Source organism: Oncorhynchus nerka, unplaced genomic scaffold (genome assembly GCF_034236695.1).
Source record: "Oncorhynchus nerka isolate Pitt River unplaced genomic scaffold, Oner_Uvic_2.0 unplaced_scaffold_917, whole genome shotgun sequence".
Lineage (NCBI taxonomy): Eukaryota > Metazoa > Chordata > Actinopteri > Salmoniformes > Salmonidae > Oncorhynchus > Oncorhynchus nerka.
Genome location: NW_027040387.1, coordinates 120,555 through 138,054, shown reverse-complemented (window position 1 = coordinate 138,054; position 17,500 = coordinate 120,555). Strand labels below are relative to the sequence as shown.

General features: G+C 37.4%; 1 protein-coding gene across 1 annotated transcript in view; it reads left to right on the top strand.

Annotated features, from left to right (window-relative positions):
- Positions 1-17,500, top strand: part of LOC135570709 (voltage-dependent T-type calcium channel subunit alpha-1H-like) — a 126,857-nt gene that overhangs the window by 81,283 nt on the left and 28,074 nt on the right. The window contains exons 20-22 of the mRNA XM_065016669.1: positions 2,471-2,539; positions 13,122-13,306; positions 15,655-15,781. Coding sequence (XP_064872741.1) covers positions 2,471-2,539; positions 13,122-13,306; positions 15,655-15,781 — 381 coding nt within the window. The remainder of the gene's footprint in view (positions 1-2,470; positions 2,540-13,121; positions 13,307-15,654; positions 15,782-17,500) is intronic.

The window sequence follows — 17,500 nt, the reverse complement described above, 5'->3', positions numbered from 1 at the left end:
CCAGACATACAGACACACAGTACAGTAAGACCATCACTCTGGAGAGACCAGACACACAGACACACAGTACAGTAAGACCATCACTCTGGAGAGACCAGACATACAGACACACAGTACAGTAAGACCATCACTCTGGAGAGACCAGACACACAGACACACAGTACAGTAAGACCATCGCTCTGGAGAGACCAGACATACAGACACACAGTACAGTAAGACCATCACTCTGGAGAGAACAGACACACAGTACAGTAAGACCATCACTCTGGAGAGAACATACACACAGTACAGTAAGACCATCACTCTGGAGAGACCAGACACACAGACACACAGTACAGTAAGACAATCACTCTGGAGAGAACAGACACACAGTACAGTAATACCATCACTCTGGAGAGACCAGACACACAGACACACAGTACAGTAAGACCATCACTCTGGAGAGAACAGACACACAGTACAGTAAGCCCATCACTCTGGAGAGACCAGACACACAGTACAGTAAAACCATCACTCTGGAGAGACCAGACATAGAGTACAGTAAGACCATCACTCTGGAGAGACCAGACACACAGTAGAGTAAAACCATCACTCTGGAGAGACCAGACACACAGTACAGAAGACAATCACTCTGGAGAGACCAGACACACAGTACAGTAAAACCATCACTCTGGAGAGACCAGACATACAGACACACAGTACAATAAGACCATCACTCCGGAGAGACCAGACACACAGTACAGTAATACCATCACTCTGGAGAGACCAGACACACAGTACAGTAAGACCATCACTCTGGAGAGACCAGACACACAGTACAGTAATACCATCACTCTGGAGAGACCAGACACACAGACACACAGTACAGTAAGACCATCACTCTGGAGAGAACAGACACACAGTACAGTAAAACCATCACTCTGGAGAGACCAGACACACAGTACAGTAAGACCATCACTCTGGAGAGACCAGACATACAGACACACAGTACAGTCAGACAATCACTCTGGACAGACCAGACACACAGACACACAGTACAGTAAGACCATCACTCTGGAGAGACCAGACACACAGTACAGTAAGACCATCACTCTGGAGAGACCAGACACACAGTACAGTAAAATCATCACTCTGGAGAGACCAGACATACAGACACACAGTACAGTAAGACCATCACTCTGGAGAGACCAGACACACAGTACAGTAAAACCATCACTCTGGAGAGACCAGACACACAGTACAGTAAGACCATCACTCTGGAGAGACCAGACATACAGTACAGTAAGACCATAGTGTAACCCTGTGTGTTGTGTTTTACAGGAAGTAGATAGACTAACCCTGTGTGTTGTGTTTTCACAGGAAGCTAGATAGACTAACCCTGTGTGTTGTATTTTCACAGGAAGCTAGATAGACTAACCCTGTGTGTTGTATTTTCACAGGAAGCTAGATAGACTAACCCTGTGTGTTGTATTTTCACAGGAAGCTAGATAGACTAACCCTGTGTGTTGTATTTTCACAGGAAGCTAGATAGACTAACCCTGTGTGTTGTATTTTCACAGGAAGCTAGATAGACTAACCCTGTGTGTGTGTTGGGTTTTCACAGGAAGCTGGATAGACTAACCCTGTGTGTTGTGTTTTCACAGGAAGCTAGATAGACTAACCCTGTGTGTGTGTTGTGTTTTCACAGGAAGCTAGATAGACTAACCCTGTGTGTGTGTTGTGTTTTCACAGGAAGCTAGGTAGACTAACCCTGTGTGTTGTGTTTTCACAGGAAGCTAGATAGACTAACCCTGTGTGTTGTGTTTTCACAGGAAGCTAGATAGACTAACCCTGTGTGTGTGTTGTGTTTTCACAGGAAGCTAGATAGACTAACCCTGTGTGTTGTGTTTTCACAGGAAGCTAGATAGACTAACCCTGTGTGTTGTGTTTTCACAGGAAGCTAGATAGACTAACCCTGTGTGTTGTGTTTTCACAGGAAGCTAGATAGACTAACCCTGTGTGTTGTATTTTCACAGGAAGCTAGATAGACTAACCCTGTGTGTTGTGTTTTCACAGGAAGCTAGATAGACTAACCCTGTGTGTTGTGTTTTCACAGGAAGCTAGATAGTCTAACCCTGTGTGTTGTATTTTCACAGGAAGCTAGATAGACTAACCCTGTGTGTTGTGTTTTCACAGGAAGCTAGATAGTCTAACCCTGTGTGTTGTATTTTCACAGGAAGCTAGATAGACTAACCCTGTGTGTGTGTTGTGTTTTCACAGGAAGCTAGATAGACTAACCCTGTGTGTGTGTTGTGTTTTCACAGGAAGCTAGGTAGACTAACCCTGTGTGTTGTGTTTTCACAGGAAGCTAGATAGACTACCTGTGTGTGTGTGTTGTGTTTTCACAGGAAGCTAGATAGACTAACCCTGTGTGTTGTGTTTTCACAGGAAGCTAGATAGACTAACCCTGTGTGTTGTGTTGTGTTTTCAGGAGAGAGTGTTCCTCAGTGTGTCCAACCATATCTTCACTGTGATCTTCATAGCAGAGATGACCGTTAAGGTAAAGTAACACATTTAGTTAAGGTAAGGTAACACATTTAGTTAAGGTAAGATAACACATTTAGTTAAGGTAACACATTTAGTTAAGGTAAGGTAACACATTTAGTTAAGGTAACACATTTAGTTAAGGTAAGGTAACACATTTAGTTAAGGTAAGGTAACACATTTAGTTAAGGTAACACATTTAGTTAAGGTAACACATTTAGTTAAGGTAAGGTAACACATTTAGTTAAGGTAAGGTAACACATTTAGTTAAGGTAACACATTTAGTTAAGGTAACACATTTAGTTAAGGTAAGGTAACACATTTAGTTAAGGTAAGGTAACACATTTAGTTAAGGTAACACATTTAGTTAAGGTAAGGTAACACATTTAGTTAAGGTAAGGTAACACATTTAGTTAGGTAAGGTAACACATTTAGTTTAGTTAAGGTAACACATTTAGTTAAGGTAAGGTAACACATTTAGTTAAGGTAAGGTAACACATTTAGTTAAGGTAAGGTAACACATTTAGTTAAGGTAAGGTAACACATTTAGTTAAGGTAAGGTAACACATTTAGTTAAGGTAAGGTAACACATTTAGTTAAGGTAAGGTAACACATTTAGTTAAGGTAAGGTAACACATTTAGTTAAGGTAACACATTTAGTTAAGGTAAGGTAACACATTTAGTTAAGGTAAGGTAACACATTTAGTTAAGGTAAAGTAACACATTTAGTTAAGGTAAAGTAACACATTTAGTTAAGGTAAGGTAACACATTTAGTTAAGGTAAGGTAACACATTTAGTTAAGGTAAGGTAACACATTTAGTTAAGGTAACACATTTTAGTTAAGGTAAGGTAACACATTTAGTTAAGGTAAGGTAACACATTTAGTTAAGGTAACACATTTAGTTAAGGTAAGGTAACACATTTAGTTAAGGTAAGGTAACACATTTAGTTAAGGTAAGGTAACACATTTAGTTAAGGTAACACATTTAGTTAAGGTAAGGTAACACATTTAGTTAAGGTAACACATTTAGTTAAGGTAACACATTTAGTTAAGGTAACACATTTAGTTAAGGTAAGGTAACACATTTAGTTAAGGTAAGGTAACACATTTAGTTAAGGTAAGGTAACACATTTAGTTAAGGTAACACATTTAGTTAAGGTAAGGTAACACATTTAGTTAAGGTAACACATTTAGTTAAGGTAACACATTTAGTTAAGGTAAACACATTTAGTTAAGGTAACACATTTAGTTAAGGTAAGGTAACACATTTAGTTAAGGTAAGGTAACACATTTAGTTAAGGTAAGGTAACACATTTAGTTAAGGTAAGGTAACACATTTAGTTAAGGTAAGGTAACACATTTAGTTAAGGTAAGGTAACACATTTAGTTAAGGTAACACATTTAGTTAAGGTAAGGTAACACATTTAGTTAAGGTAAGGTAACACATTTAGTTAAGGTAAGGTAACACATTTAGTTAAGGTAACACATTTAGTTAAGGTAAGGTAACACATTTAGTTAAGGTAACACATTTAGCTAAGGTAACACATTTAGTGAAGGTAAGGTAACACATTTAGTTAAGGTAAAGTAACACATTTAGTTAAGGTAACACATTTAGTTAAGGTAAGGTAACACATTTAGTTAAGGTAAGGTAACACATTTAGTTAAGGTAAGGTAACACATTTAGTTAAGGTAAGGTAACACATTTAGTTAAGGTAACACATTTAGTTAAGGTAAGGTAACACATTTAGTTAAGGTAAGGTAACACATTTAGTTAAGGTAACACATTTAGTTAAGGTAAGGTAACACATTTAGTTAAGGTAACACATTTAGTTAAGGTAAGGTAACACATTTAGTTAAGGTAAGGTATCACATTTAGTTAAGGTAACACATTTAGTTAAGGTAACACATTTAGTTAAGGTAAGGTAACACATTTAGTTAAGGTAAGGTAACACATTTAGTTAAGGTAACACATTTAGTTAAGGTAACACATTTAGTTAAGGTAAGGTAACACATTTAGTTAAGGTAAGGTAACACATTTAGTTAAGGTAAGGTAACACATTTAGTTAAGGTAACACATTTAGTTAAGGTAAGGTAACACATTTAGTTAAGGTAAGGTAACACATTTAGTTAAGGTAAGGTAACACATTTAGTTAAGGTAACACATTTAGTTAAGGTAAGGTAACACATTTAGTTAAGGTAAGGTACCACATTTAGTTAAGGTAACACATTTAGTTAAGGTAAGGTAACACATTTAGTTAAGGTAACACATTTAGTTAAGGTAAGGTAACACATTTAGTTAAGGTAAGGTAACACATTTAGTTAATGTAAGGTAACACATTTAGTTAAGGTAAAGTAACACATTTAGTTAAGGTAAAGTAACACATTTAGTTAAGGTAAGGTAACACATTTAGTTAAGGTAAGGTAACACATTTAGTTAAGGTAAGGTAACACATTTAGTTAAGGTAACATTTTAGTTAAGGTAAGGTAACACATTTAGTTAAGGTAAGGTAACACATTTAGTTAAGGTAACACATTTAGTTAAGGTAAGGTAACACATTTAGTTAAGGTAACACATTTAGTTAAGGTAAGGTAACACATTTAGTTAAGGTAAGGTATCACATTTAGTTAAGGTAACACATTTAGTTAAGGTAACACATTTAGTTAAGGTAAGGTAACACATTTAGTTAAGGTAAGGTAACACATTTAGTTAAGGTAACACATTTAGTTAAGGTAACACATTTAGTTAAGGTAAGGTAACACATTTAGTTAAGGTAAGGTAACACATTTAGTTAAGGTAACACATTTAGTTAAGGTAAGGTAACACATTTAGTTAAGGTAAGGTAACACATTTAGTTAAGGTAAGGTAACACATTTAGTTAAGGTAACACATTTAGTTAAGGTAAGGTAACACATTTAGTTAAGGTAAGGTACCACATTTAGTTAAGGTAACACATTTAGTTAAGGTAAGGTAACACATTTAGTTAAGGTAACACATTTAGTTAAGGTAAGGTAACACATTTAGTTAAGGTAAGGTAACACATTTAGTTAATGTAAGGTAACACATTTAGTTAAGGTAACACATTTAGTTAAGGTAAGGTAACACATTTAGTTAAGTTAAGGTAACACATTTAGTTAAGGTAAAGTAACACATTTAGTTAAGGTAAAGTAACACATTTAGTTAAGGTAAGGTAACACATTTAGTTAAGGTAAGGTAACACATTTAGTTAAGGTAAGGTAACACATTTAGTTAAGGTAACATTTTAGTTAAGGTAAGGTAACACATTTAGTTAAGGTAAGGTAACACATTTAGTTAAGGTAACACATTTAGTTAAGGTAAGGTAACACATTTAGTTAAGGTAAGGTAACACATTTAGTTAAGGTAAGGTAACACATTTAGTTAAGGTAACACATTTAGTTAAGGTAAGGTAACACATTTAGTTAAGGTAACACATTTAGTTAAGGTAACACATTTAGTTAAGGTAACACATTTAGTTAAGGTAAGGTAACACATTTAGTTAAGGTAAGGTAAAACACATTTAGTTAAGGTAAGGTAACACATTTAGTTAAGGTAACACATTTAGTTAAGGTAAGGTAACACATTTAGTTAAGGTAACACATTTAGTTAAGGTAACACATTTAGTTAAGGTAACACATTTAGTTAAGGTAACACATTTAGTTAAGGTAAGGTAACACATTTAGTTAAGGTAAGGTAACACATTTAGTTAAGGTAAGGTAAATACATTTAGTTAAGGTAAGGTAACACATTTAGTTAAGGTAAGGTAACACATTTAGTTAAGGTAACACATTTAGTTAAGGTAAGGTAACACATTTAGTTAAGGTAAGGTAACACATTTAGTTAAGGTAAGGTAACACATTTAGTTAAGGTAACACATTTAGTTAAGGTAAGGTAACACATTTAGTTAAGGTAACACATTTAGCTAAGGTAACACATTTAGTGAAGGTAAGGTAACACATTTAGTTAAGGTAAAGTAACACATTTAGTTAAGGTAACACATTTAGTTAAGGTAAGGTAACACATTTAGTTAAGGTAAGGTAACACATTTAGTTAAGGTAAGGTAACACATTTAGTTAAGGTAAGGTAACACATTTAGTTAAGGTAACACATTTAGTTAAGGTAAGGTAACACATTTAGTTAAGGTAAGGTAACACATTTAGTTAAGGTAACACATTTAGTTAAGGTAAGGTAACACATTTAGTTAAGGTAACACATTTAGTTAAGGTAAGGTAACACATTTAGTTAAGGTAAGGTATCACATTTAGTTAAGGTAACACATTTAGTTAAGGTAACACATTTAGTTAAGGTAAGGTAACACATTTAGTTAAGGTAAGGTAACACATTTAGTTAAGGTAACACATTTAGTTAAGGTAACACATTTAGTTAAGGTAAGGTAACACATTTAGTTAAGGTAAGGTAACACATTTAGTTAAGGTAAGGTAACACATTTAGTTAAGGTAACACATTTAGTTAAGGTAAGGTAACACATTTAGTTAAGGTAAGGTAACACATTTAGTTAAGGTAAGGTAACACATTTAGTTAAGGTAACACATTTAGTTAAGGTAAGGTAACACATTTAGTTAAGGTAAGGTACCACATTTAGTTAAGGTAACACATTTAGTTAAGGTAAGGTAACACATTTAGTTAAGGTAAGGTAACACATTTAGTTAAGGTAAGGTAACACATTTAGTTAAGGTAACACATTTAGTTAAGGTAAGGTAACACATTTAGTTAAGGTAACACATTTAGTTAAGGTAACACATTTAGTTAAGGTAAGGTAACACATTTAGTTAAGGTAAGGTAACACATTTAGTTAAGGTAAGGTAACACATTTAGTTAAGGTAACACATTTAGTTAAGGTAAGGTAACACATTTAGTTAAGGTAACACATTTAGTTAAGGTAACACATTTAGTTAAGGTAACACATTTAGTTAAGGTAACACATTTAGTTAAGGTAAGGTAACACATTTAGTTAAGGTAAGGTAACACATTTAGTTAAGGTAAGGTAACACATTTAGTTAAGGTAAGGTAACACATTTAGTTAAGGTAAGGTAACACATTTAGTTAAGGTAAGGTAACACATTTAGTTAAGGTAACACATTTAGTTAAGGTAAGGTAACACATTTAGTTAAGGTAAGGTAACACATTTAGTTAAGGTAAGGTAACACATTTAGTTAAGGTAACACATTTAGTTAAGGTAAGGTAACACATTTAGTTAAGGTAACACATTTAGCTAAGGTAACACATTTAGTGAAGGTAAGGTAACACATTTAGTTAAGGTAAAGTAACACATTTAGTTAAGGTAACACATTTAGTTAAGGTAAGGTAACACATTTAGTTAAGGTAAGGTAACACATTTAGTTAAGGTAAGGTAACACATTTAGTTAAGGTAAGGTAACACATTTAGTTAAGGTAACACATTTAGTTAAGGTAAGGTAACACATTTAGTTAAGGTAAGGTAACACATTTAGTTAAGGTAACACATTTAGTTAAGGTAAGGTAACACATTTAGTTAAGGTAACACATTTAGTTAAGGTAAGGTATCACATTTAGTTAAGGTAACACATTTAGTTAAGGTAACACATTTAGTTAAGGTAAGGTAACACATTTAGTTAAGGTAAGGTAACACATTTAGTTAAGGTAACACATTTAGTTAAGGTAAATACATTTAGTTAAGGTAAGGTAACACATTTAGTTAAGGTAAGGTAACACATTTAGTTAAGGTAAGGTAACACATTTAGTTAAGGTAACACATTTAGTTAAGGTAAGGTAACACATTTAGTTAAGGTAAGGTAACACATTTAGTTAAGGTAAGGTAACACATTTAGTTAAGGTAACACATTTAGTTAAGGTAAGGTAACACATTTAGTTAAGGTAAGGTACCACATTTAGTTAAGGTAACACATTTAGTTAAGGTAAGGTAACACATTTAGTTAAGGTAACACATTTAGTTAAGGTAAGGTAACACATTTAGTTAAGGTAAGGTAACACATTTAGTTAATGTAAGGTAACACATTTAGTTAAGGTAAAGTAACACATTTAGTTAAGGTAAAGTAACACATTTAGTTAAGGTAAGGTAACACATTTAGTTAAGGTAAGGTAACACATTTAGTTAAGGTAAGGTAACACATTTAGTTAAGGTAACATTTTAGTTAAGGTAAGGTAACACATTTAGTTAAGGTAAGGTAACACATTTAGTTAAGGTAACACATTTAGTTAAGGTAAGGTAACACATTTAGTTAAGGTAACACATTTAGTTAAGGTAAGGTAACACATTTAGTTAAGGTAAGGTATCACATTTAGTTAAGGTAACACATTTAGTTAAGGTAACACATTTAGTTAAGGTAAGGTAACACATTTAGTTAAGGTAAGGTAACACATTTAGTTAAGGTAACACATTTAGTTAAGGTAACACATTTAGTTAAGGTAAGGTAACACATTTAGTTAAGGTAAGGTAACACATTTAGTTAAGGTAACACATTTAGTTAAGGTAAGGTAACACATTTAGTTAAGGTAAGGTAACACATTTAGTTAAGGTAAGGTAACACATTTAGTTAAGGTACCACATTTAGTTAAGGTAAGGTAACACATTTAGTTAAGGTAAGGTACCACATTTAGTTAAGGTAACACATTTAGTTAAGGTAAGGTAACACATTTAGTTAAGGTAACACATTTAGTTAAGGTAACACATTTAGTTAAGGTAAGGTAACACATTTAGTTAATGTAAGGTAACACATTTAGTTAAGGTAACACATTTAGTTAAGGTAAGGTAACACATTTAGTTAAGTTAAGGTAACACATTTAGTTAAGGTAAAGTAACACATTTAGTTAAGGTAAAGTAACACATTTAGTTAAGGTAAGGTAACACATTTAGTTAAGGTAAGGTAACACATTTAGTTAAGGTAAGGTAACACATTTAGTTAAGGTAACATTTTAGTTAAGGTAAGGTAACACATTTAGTTAAGGTAAGGTAACACATTTAGTTAAGGTAACACATTTAGTTAAGGTAAGGTAACACATTTAGTTAAGGTAAGGTAACACATTTAGTTAAGGTAAGGTAACACATTTAGTTAAGGTAACACATTTAGTTAAGGTAAGGTAACACATTTAGTTAAGGTAACACATTTAGTTAAGGTAACACATTTAGTTAAGGTAACACATTTAGTTAAGGTAAGGTAACACATTTAGTTAAGGTAAGGTAACACATTTAGTTAAGGTAAGGTAACACATTTAGTTAAGGTAACACATTTAGTTAAGGTAAGGTAACACATTTAGTTAAGGTAACACATTTAGTTAAGGTAACACATTTAGTTAAGGTAACACATTTAGTTAAGGTAACACATTTAGTTAAGGTAAGGTAACACATTTAGTTAAGGTAAGGTAACACATTTAGTTAAGGTAAGGTAACACATTTAGTTAAGGTAAGGTAACACATTTAGTTAAGGTAACACATTTAGTTAAGGTAAGGTAACACATTTAGTTAAGGTAAGGTAACACATTTAGTTAAGGTAAGGTAACACATTTAGTTAAGGTAACACATTTAGTTAAGGTAAGGTAACACATTTAGTTAAGGTAACACATTTAGCTAAGGTAACACATTTAGTGAAGGTAAGGTAACACATTTAGTTAAGGTAAAGTAACACATTTAGTTAAGGTAACACATTTAGTTAAGGTAAGGTAACACATTTAGTTAAGGTAAGGTAACACATTTAGTTAAGGTAAGGTAACACATTTAGTTAAGGTAAGGTAACACATTTAGTTAAGGTAACACATTTAGTTAAGGTAAGGTAACACATTTAGTTAAGGTAAGGTAACACATTTAGTTAAGGTAACACATTTAGTTAAGGTAAGGTAACACATTTAGTTAAGGTAACACATTTAGTTAAGGTAAGGTAACACATTTAGTTAAGGTAAGGTATCACATTTAGTTAAGGTAACACATTTAGTTAAGGTAACACATTTAGTTAAGGTAAGGTAACACATTTAGTTAAGGTAAGGTAACACATTTAGTTAAGGTAACACATTTAGTTAAGGTAACACATTTAGTTAAGGTAAGGTAACACATTTAGTTAAGGTAAGGTAACACATTTAGTTAAGGTAAGGTAACACATTTAGTTAAGGTAACACATTTAGTTAAGGTAAGGTAACACATTTAGTTAAGGTAAGGTAACACATTTAGTTAAGGTAAGGTAACACATTTAGTTAAGGTAACACATTTAGTTAAGGTAAGGTAACACATTTAGTTAAGGTAAGGTACCACATTTAGTTAAGGTAACACATTTAGTTAAGGTAAGGTAACACATTTAGTTAAGGTAACACATTTAGTTAAGGTAAGGTAACACATTTAGTTAAGGTAAGGTAACACATTTAGTTAATGTAAGGTAACACATTTAGTTAAGGTAAAGTAACACATTTAGTTAAGGTAAAGTAACACATTTAGTTAAGGTAAGGTAACACATTTAGTTAAGGTAAGGTAACACATTTAGTTAAGGTAAGGTAACACATTTAGTTAAGGTAACATTTTAGTTAAGGTAAGGTAACACATTTAGTTAAGGTAAGGTAACACATTTAGTTAAGGTAACACATTTAGTTAAGGTAAGGTAACACATTTAGTTAAGGTAAGGTAACACATTTAGTTAAGGTAAGGTAACACATTTAGTTAAGGTAACACATTTAGTTAAGGTAAGGTAACACATTTAGTTAAGGTAACACATTTAGTTAAGGTAACACATTTAGTTAAGGTAACACATTTAGTTAAGGTAAGGTAACACATTTAGTTAAGGTAAGGTAACACATTTAGTTAAGGTAACACATTTAGTTAAGGTAAGGTAACACATTTAGTTAAGGTAACACATTTAGTTAAGGTAACACATTTAGTTAAGGTAACACATTTAGTTAAGGTAAGGTAACACATTTAGTTAAGGTAAGGTAACACATTTAGTTAAGGTAACACATTTAGTTAAGGTAAGGTAACACATTTAGTTAAGGTAACACATTTAGTTAAGGTAAGGTAACACATTTAGTTAAGGTAAGGTAACACATTTAGTTAAGGTAACACATTTAGTTAAGGTAAGGTAACACATTTAGTTAAGGTAACACATTTAGTTAAGGTAAGGTAACACATTTAGTTAAGGTAACACATTTAGTTAAGGTAAGGTAACACATTTAGTTAAGGTAAGGTAACACATTTAGTTAATGTAAGGTAACACATTTAGTTAAGGTCACACATTTAGTTAAGGTAAGGTAACACATTTAGTTAAGTTAAGGTAACACATTTAGTTAAGGTAAAGTAACACATTTAGTTAAGGTAAAGTAACACATTTAGTTAAGGTAAGGTAACACATTTAGTTAAGGTAAGGTAACACATTTAGTTAAGGTAAGGTAACACATTTAGTTAAGGTAACATTTTAGTTAAGGTAAGGTAACACATTTAGTTAACACATTTAGTAAGGTAACACATTTAGTTAAGGTAACACATTTAGTTAAGGTAAGGTAACACATTTAGTTAAGGTAAGGTAACACATTTAGTTAAGGTAAGGTAACACATTTAGTTAAGGTAACACATTTAGTTAAGGTAAGGTAACACATTTAGTTAAGGTAACACATTTAGTTAAGGTAACACATTTAGTTAAGGTAACACATTTAGTTAAGGTAAGGTAACACATTTAGTTAAGGTAAGGTAACACATTTAGTTAAGGTAAGGTAACACATTTAGTTAAGGTAACACATTTAGTTAAGGTAAGGTAACACATTTAGTTAAGGTAACACATTTAGTTAAGGTAACACATTTAGTTAAGGTAACACATTTAGTTAAGGTAAGGTAACACATTTAGTTAAGGTAAGGTAACACATTTAGTTAAGGTAACACATTTAGTTAAGGTAAGGTAACACATTTAGTTAAGGTAAGGTAACACATTTAGTTAAGGTAAGGTAACACATTTAGTTAAGTTAGTTAAGGTAACACATTTAGTTAAGGTAAGGTAACACATTTAGTTAAGGTAACACATTTAGTTAAGGTAACACATTTAGTGAAGGTAAGGTAACACATTTAGTTAAGGTAAAGTAACACATTTAGTTAAGGTAACACATTTAGTTAAGGTAACACATTTAGTTAAGGTAAGGTAACACATTTAGTTAAGGTAACACATTTAGTTAAGGTAAGGTAACACATTTAGTTAAGGTAAGGTAACACATTTAGTTAAGGTAACACATTTAGTTAAGGTAACACATTTAGTTAAGGTAACACATTTAGTTAAGGTAAGGTAACACATTTAGTTAAGGTAAGGTAACACATTTAGTTAAGGTAACAAAACATTTAGTTAAGGTAACACCCTTGTTTACTGTAACACATTTAGTTAAGGTAAGGTAACACATTTAGTTAAGGTAACACATTTAGTTAAGGTAACACATTTAGTTAAGGTAAGGTAACACATTTAGTGTGTGTGTGTGTGTGTGTGTGTGTGTGTGTGTGTGTGTGTGTGTGTATATGTGTGTGTGTGTGTGTGTGTGTGTGTGTGTGTGTGTGTGTGTGTGTGTGTGTATGTGTGTGTGTGTGTGTGTGTGTGTGTGTGTGTGTCTAGGTGGTAGCCCAGGGTCTGTACTCAGGTGAAGCAGTCTATCTGAAGAGCAGCTGGAATGTTCTGGATGGACTGTTGGTGTTTGTCTCTCTGCTGGACATTCTGGTTTCCATAGCATCCGCCGGCGGTAACCGTATCCTAGGAATCCTCAGAGTGCTGCGACTCCTGCGTACCCTTCGACCCCTCAGGTGTGTGATGTAACGTGTGTTTGTACTGTACCTTGTGAAAACAATTTAACTAATAACACCCTTGTTTACTGTCACGTCAGCTTGTCTCTCCTAGTTGTCTGTCACGTCAGCTTGTCTCTCCTAGCTGTCTGTTTACTGTCACGTCAGCTTGTCTCTCCTAGCTATCTGTCACGTCAGCTTGTCTCTCCTAGCTGTCTGTTTACTGTCACGTCAGCTTGTCTCTCCTAGCTGTCTGTCACGTCAGCTTGTCTCTCCTAGCTGTCTGTTTACTGTCACGTCAGCTTGTCTCTCCTAGCTGTCTGTTTACTGTCACGTCAGCTTGTCTCTCCTAGCTATCTGTCATGTCAGCTTGTCTCTCCTAGCTGTCGGTTTACTGTCATGTCAGCTTGTCTCTCCTAGCTGTCTGTTTACTGTCATGTCAGCTTGTCTCTCCTAGCTGTCTGTCACGTCAGCTTGTCTCTCCTAGCTGTCTGTTTACTGTCACGTCAGCTTGTCTCTCCTAGCTGTCTGTCACGTCAGCTTGTCTCTCCTAGCTGTCTGTTTACTGTCACGTTAGCTTGTCTCTCCTAGCTATCTGTCACGTCAGCTTGTCTCTCCTAGCTATCTGTCACGTCAGCTTGTCTCTCCAAGCTGTCTGTTTACTGTCACGTCAGCTTGTCTCTCCTAGCTGTCTGTTTACTGTCACGTCAGCTTGCCTCTCCTAGCTGTCTGTCACGTCAGCTTGTCTCTCCTAGCTGTCTGTCACGTCAGTTTGTCTCTCCTAGCTGTCTGTTTACTGTCACGTCAGCTTGTCTCTCCTAGCTGTCTGTTTACTGTCACGTCAGCTTGCCTCTCCTAGCTGTCTGTCACGTCAGCTTGTCTCTCCTAGCTGTCTGTCACGTCAGCTTGTCTCTCCAAGCTGTCTGTTTACTGTCACGTCAGCTTGTCTCTCCTAGCTATCTGTCACGTCAGCTTGTCTCTCCTAGCTGTCTGTCATGTCAGCTTGTCTCTCCTAGCTGTCTGTCATGTCAGCTTGTCTCTCCTAGCTGTCTGTCACGTCAGCTTGTCTCTCCTAGCTGTCTGTCACGTCAGCTTGTCTCTCCTAGCTGTCTGTCACGTCAGCTTGTCTCTCCTAGCTATCTGTCACGTCAGCTTGTCTCTCCTAGCTGTCTGTCACGTCAGCTTGTCTCTCCTAGCTCTCTGTCACGTCAGCTTGTCTCTCCTAGCTATCTGTCACGTCAGCTTGTCTCTCCTAGCTGTCTGTCATGTCAGCTTGTCTCTCCTAGCTCTCTGTCACGTCAGCTTGTCTCTCCTAGCTGTCTGTCATGTCAGCTTGTCTCTCCTAGCTGTCTGTTTACTGTCACGTCAGCTTGTCTCTCCTAGCTGTCTGTCATGTCAGCTTGTTTCTCCTAGCTGTCTGTTTACTGTCACGTCAGCTTGTCTCTCCTAGCTGTCTGTTTACTGTCACGTCAGCTTGTCTCTCCTAGCTATCTGTCATGTCAGCTTGTCTCTCCTAGCTGTCTGTCATGTCAGTTTGTCTCTCCTAGCTGTCTGTTTACTGTCACGTCAGCTTGTCTCTCCTAGCTGTCTGTCACGTCAGCTTGTCTCTCCTAGCTGTCTGTCAGGTCAGCTTGTCTCTCCTAGCTGTCTGTCACGTCAGCTTGTCTCTCCTAGCTGTCTGTCACGTCAGCTTGTCTCTCCTAGCTTTCTGTCACGTCAGCTTGTCTCTCCTAGCTGTCTGTCATGTCAGCTTGTCTCTCCTAGCTGTCTGTTTACTGTCACGTCAGCTTGTCTCTCCTAGCTGTCTGTCACGTCAGCTTGTCTCTCCTAGCTGTCTGTCAGGTCAGCTTGTCTCTCCTAGCTGTCTGTCACGTCAGCTTGTCTCTCCTAGCTGTCTGTCATGTCAGCTTGTCTCTCCTAGCAATCTGTCATGTCAGCTTGTCTCTCCTAGCTGTCTGTCACGTCAGCTTGTCTCTCCTAGCCATCTGTCATGTCAGCTTGCCTCTCCTAGCTGTCTGTTTTCTATCTTAGGATGAATGCACCCACTAGCTGTAAGTTGTTCAGGATAGGAATGTTTGCTAAATTACTAAAATGTAAATTATTAAAATGTTACAGGTGTGCGTGTGCGTGTGCGTGTGCGTGTGTGTGTGTGTGTGTGTGTGTGCGCGTGCGTGCGTGCGTGCGTTTGTGCGTGCGTGCGTGCGTTTGTGTGGTGTGCGTGCGTGCGTGCGTTTGTGCGTGCGTGCGTGTGTGCGTGCGTGCGTGCGTGCGTGTGTGCGTGTGTGCGTGTGTGTGTGTGTGTGTGTGTGTGTGTGTGTGTGTGTGTGTGTGTGTGTGTGTGTGTGTGTGTGTGTGTGTGTGTGTTACAGGGTGATCAGTCGAGCCCCAGGTCTGAAGCTGGTAGTCGAGACTCTGATCACGTCTCTGAGACCCATCGGAAACATCGTCCTCATCTGCTGCGGCTTCTTCATCGTGTTTGGAATACTGGGAGTACAGGTAACACACAGAGACAGAGACAGAAAGACAGAGACAGACGGAGAGAGAGAGACAGACAGAGAGAGAGAGACAGCGAGAGAGAGAGAGACAGAGACAGCGAGAGAGAGAGAGAGAGAGACAGCGAGAGAGAGAGAGACATAGACAGCGAGAGAGAGAGAGACAGAGACAGCGAGAGAGAGAGAGAGAGACAGACAGAGAGAGAGAGAGACAGCGAGAGAGAGAGACAGCGAGAGAGAGAGACAGAGAAAGCGAGAGAGAGAGAGAGACAGACAGAGAGAGAGAGAGACAGCGAGAGAGAGAGAGACAGCGAGAGAGAGAGACATTTACATTTAAGTCATTTAGCAGACGCTCTTATCCAGAGCGACTTACAAATTGGTGCTTTCACCTTATGACATCCAGTGGAACAGCCACTTTACAATAGTGCATCTAAATCTTTTAAGGGGGGTGAGAAGGATTACTTTATCCTATCCTAGGTATTCCTTAAAGAGGTGGGGTTTCAGGTGTCTCCGGAAGGTGGTGATTGACTCCGCTGTCCTGGCGTCGTGAGGGAGTTTGTTCCACCATTGGGGGGCCAGAGCAGCGAACAGTTTTGACTGGGCTGAGCGGGAACTGTACTTCCTCAGTGGTAGGGAGGCGAGCAGGCCAGAGGTGGATGAACGCAGTGCCCTTGTTTGGGTGTAGGGCCTGATCAGAGCCTGGAGGTACTGAGGTGCCGTTCCCCTCACAGCTCCGTAGGCAAGCACCATGGTCTTGTAGCGGATGCGAGCTTCAACTGGAAGCCAGTGGAGGGAGCGGAGGAGCGGGGTGACGTGAGAGAACTTGGGAAGGTTGAACACCAGACGGGCTGCGGCGTTCTGGATGAGTTGTAGGGGTTTAATGGCACAGGCAGGGAGCCCAGCCAACAGCGAGTTGCAGTAATCCAGACGGGAGATGACAAGTGCCTGGATTAGGACCTGCGCCGCTTCCTGTGTGAGGCAGGGTCGTACTCTGCGGATGTTGTAGAGCATGAACCTACAGGAACGGGCCACCGCCTTGATGTTAGTTGAGAACGACAGGGTGTTGTCCAGGATCACGCCAAGGTTCTTAGCGCTCTGGGAGGAGGACACGATGAAGTTGTCAACCGTGATGGCGAGATCATGGAACGGGCAGTCCTTCCCCGGGAGGAAGAGCAGCTCCGTCTTGCGGAGGTTCAGCTTGAGGTGGTGATCCGTCATCCACACTGATATGTCTGCCAGACATGCAGAGATGCGATTCGCCACCTGGTCATCAGAGGGGGGAAAGGAGAAGGATTAATTGTGTGTCGTCTGCATAGCAATGATAGGAGAGACCATGTGAGGTTATGACAGAGCCAAGTGACTTGGTGTATAGCGAGAATAGGAGAGGGCCTAGAACAGAGCCCTGGGGGACACCAGTGGTGAGAGCGCGTGGTGAGGAGACAGATTCTCGCCACGCCACCTGGTAGGAGCGACCTGTCAGGTAGGACGCAATCCAAGCATGGGCCGCGCCGGAGATGCCCAACTCGGAGAGGGTGGAGAGGAGGATCTGATGGTTCACAGTATCGAAGGCAGCCGATAGGTCTAGAAGGATGAGAGCAGAGGAGAGAGAGTTAGCTTTAGCAGTGCGGAGTGCCTCCGTGATACAGAGAAGAGCAGTCTCAGTTGAATGACTAGTCTTGAAACCTGACTGATTTGGATCAAGAAGGTCATTCTGAGAGAGATA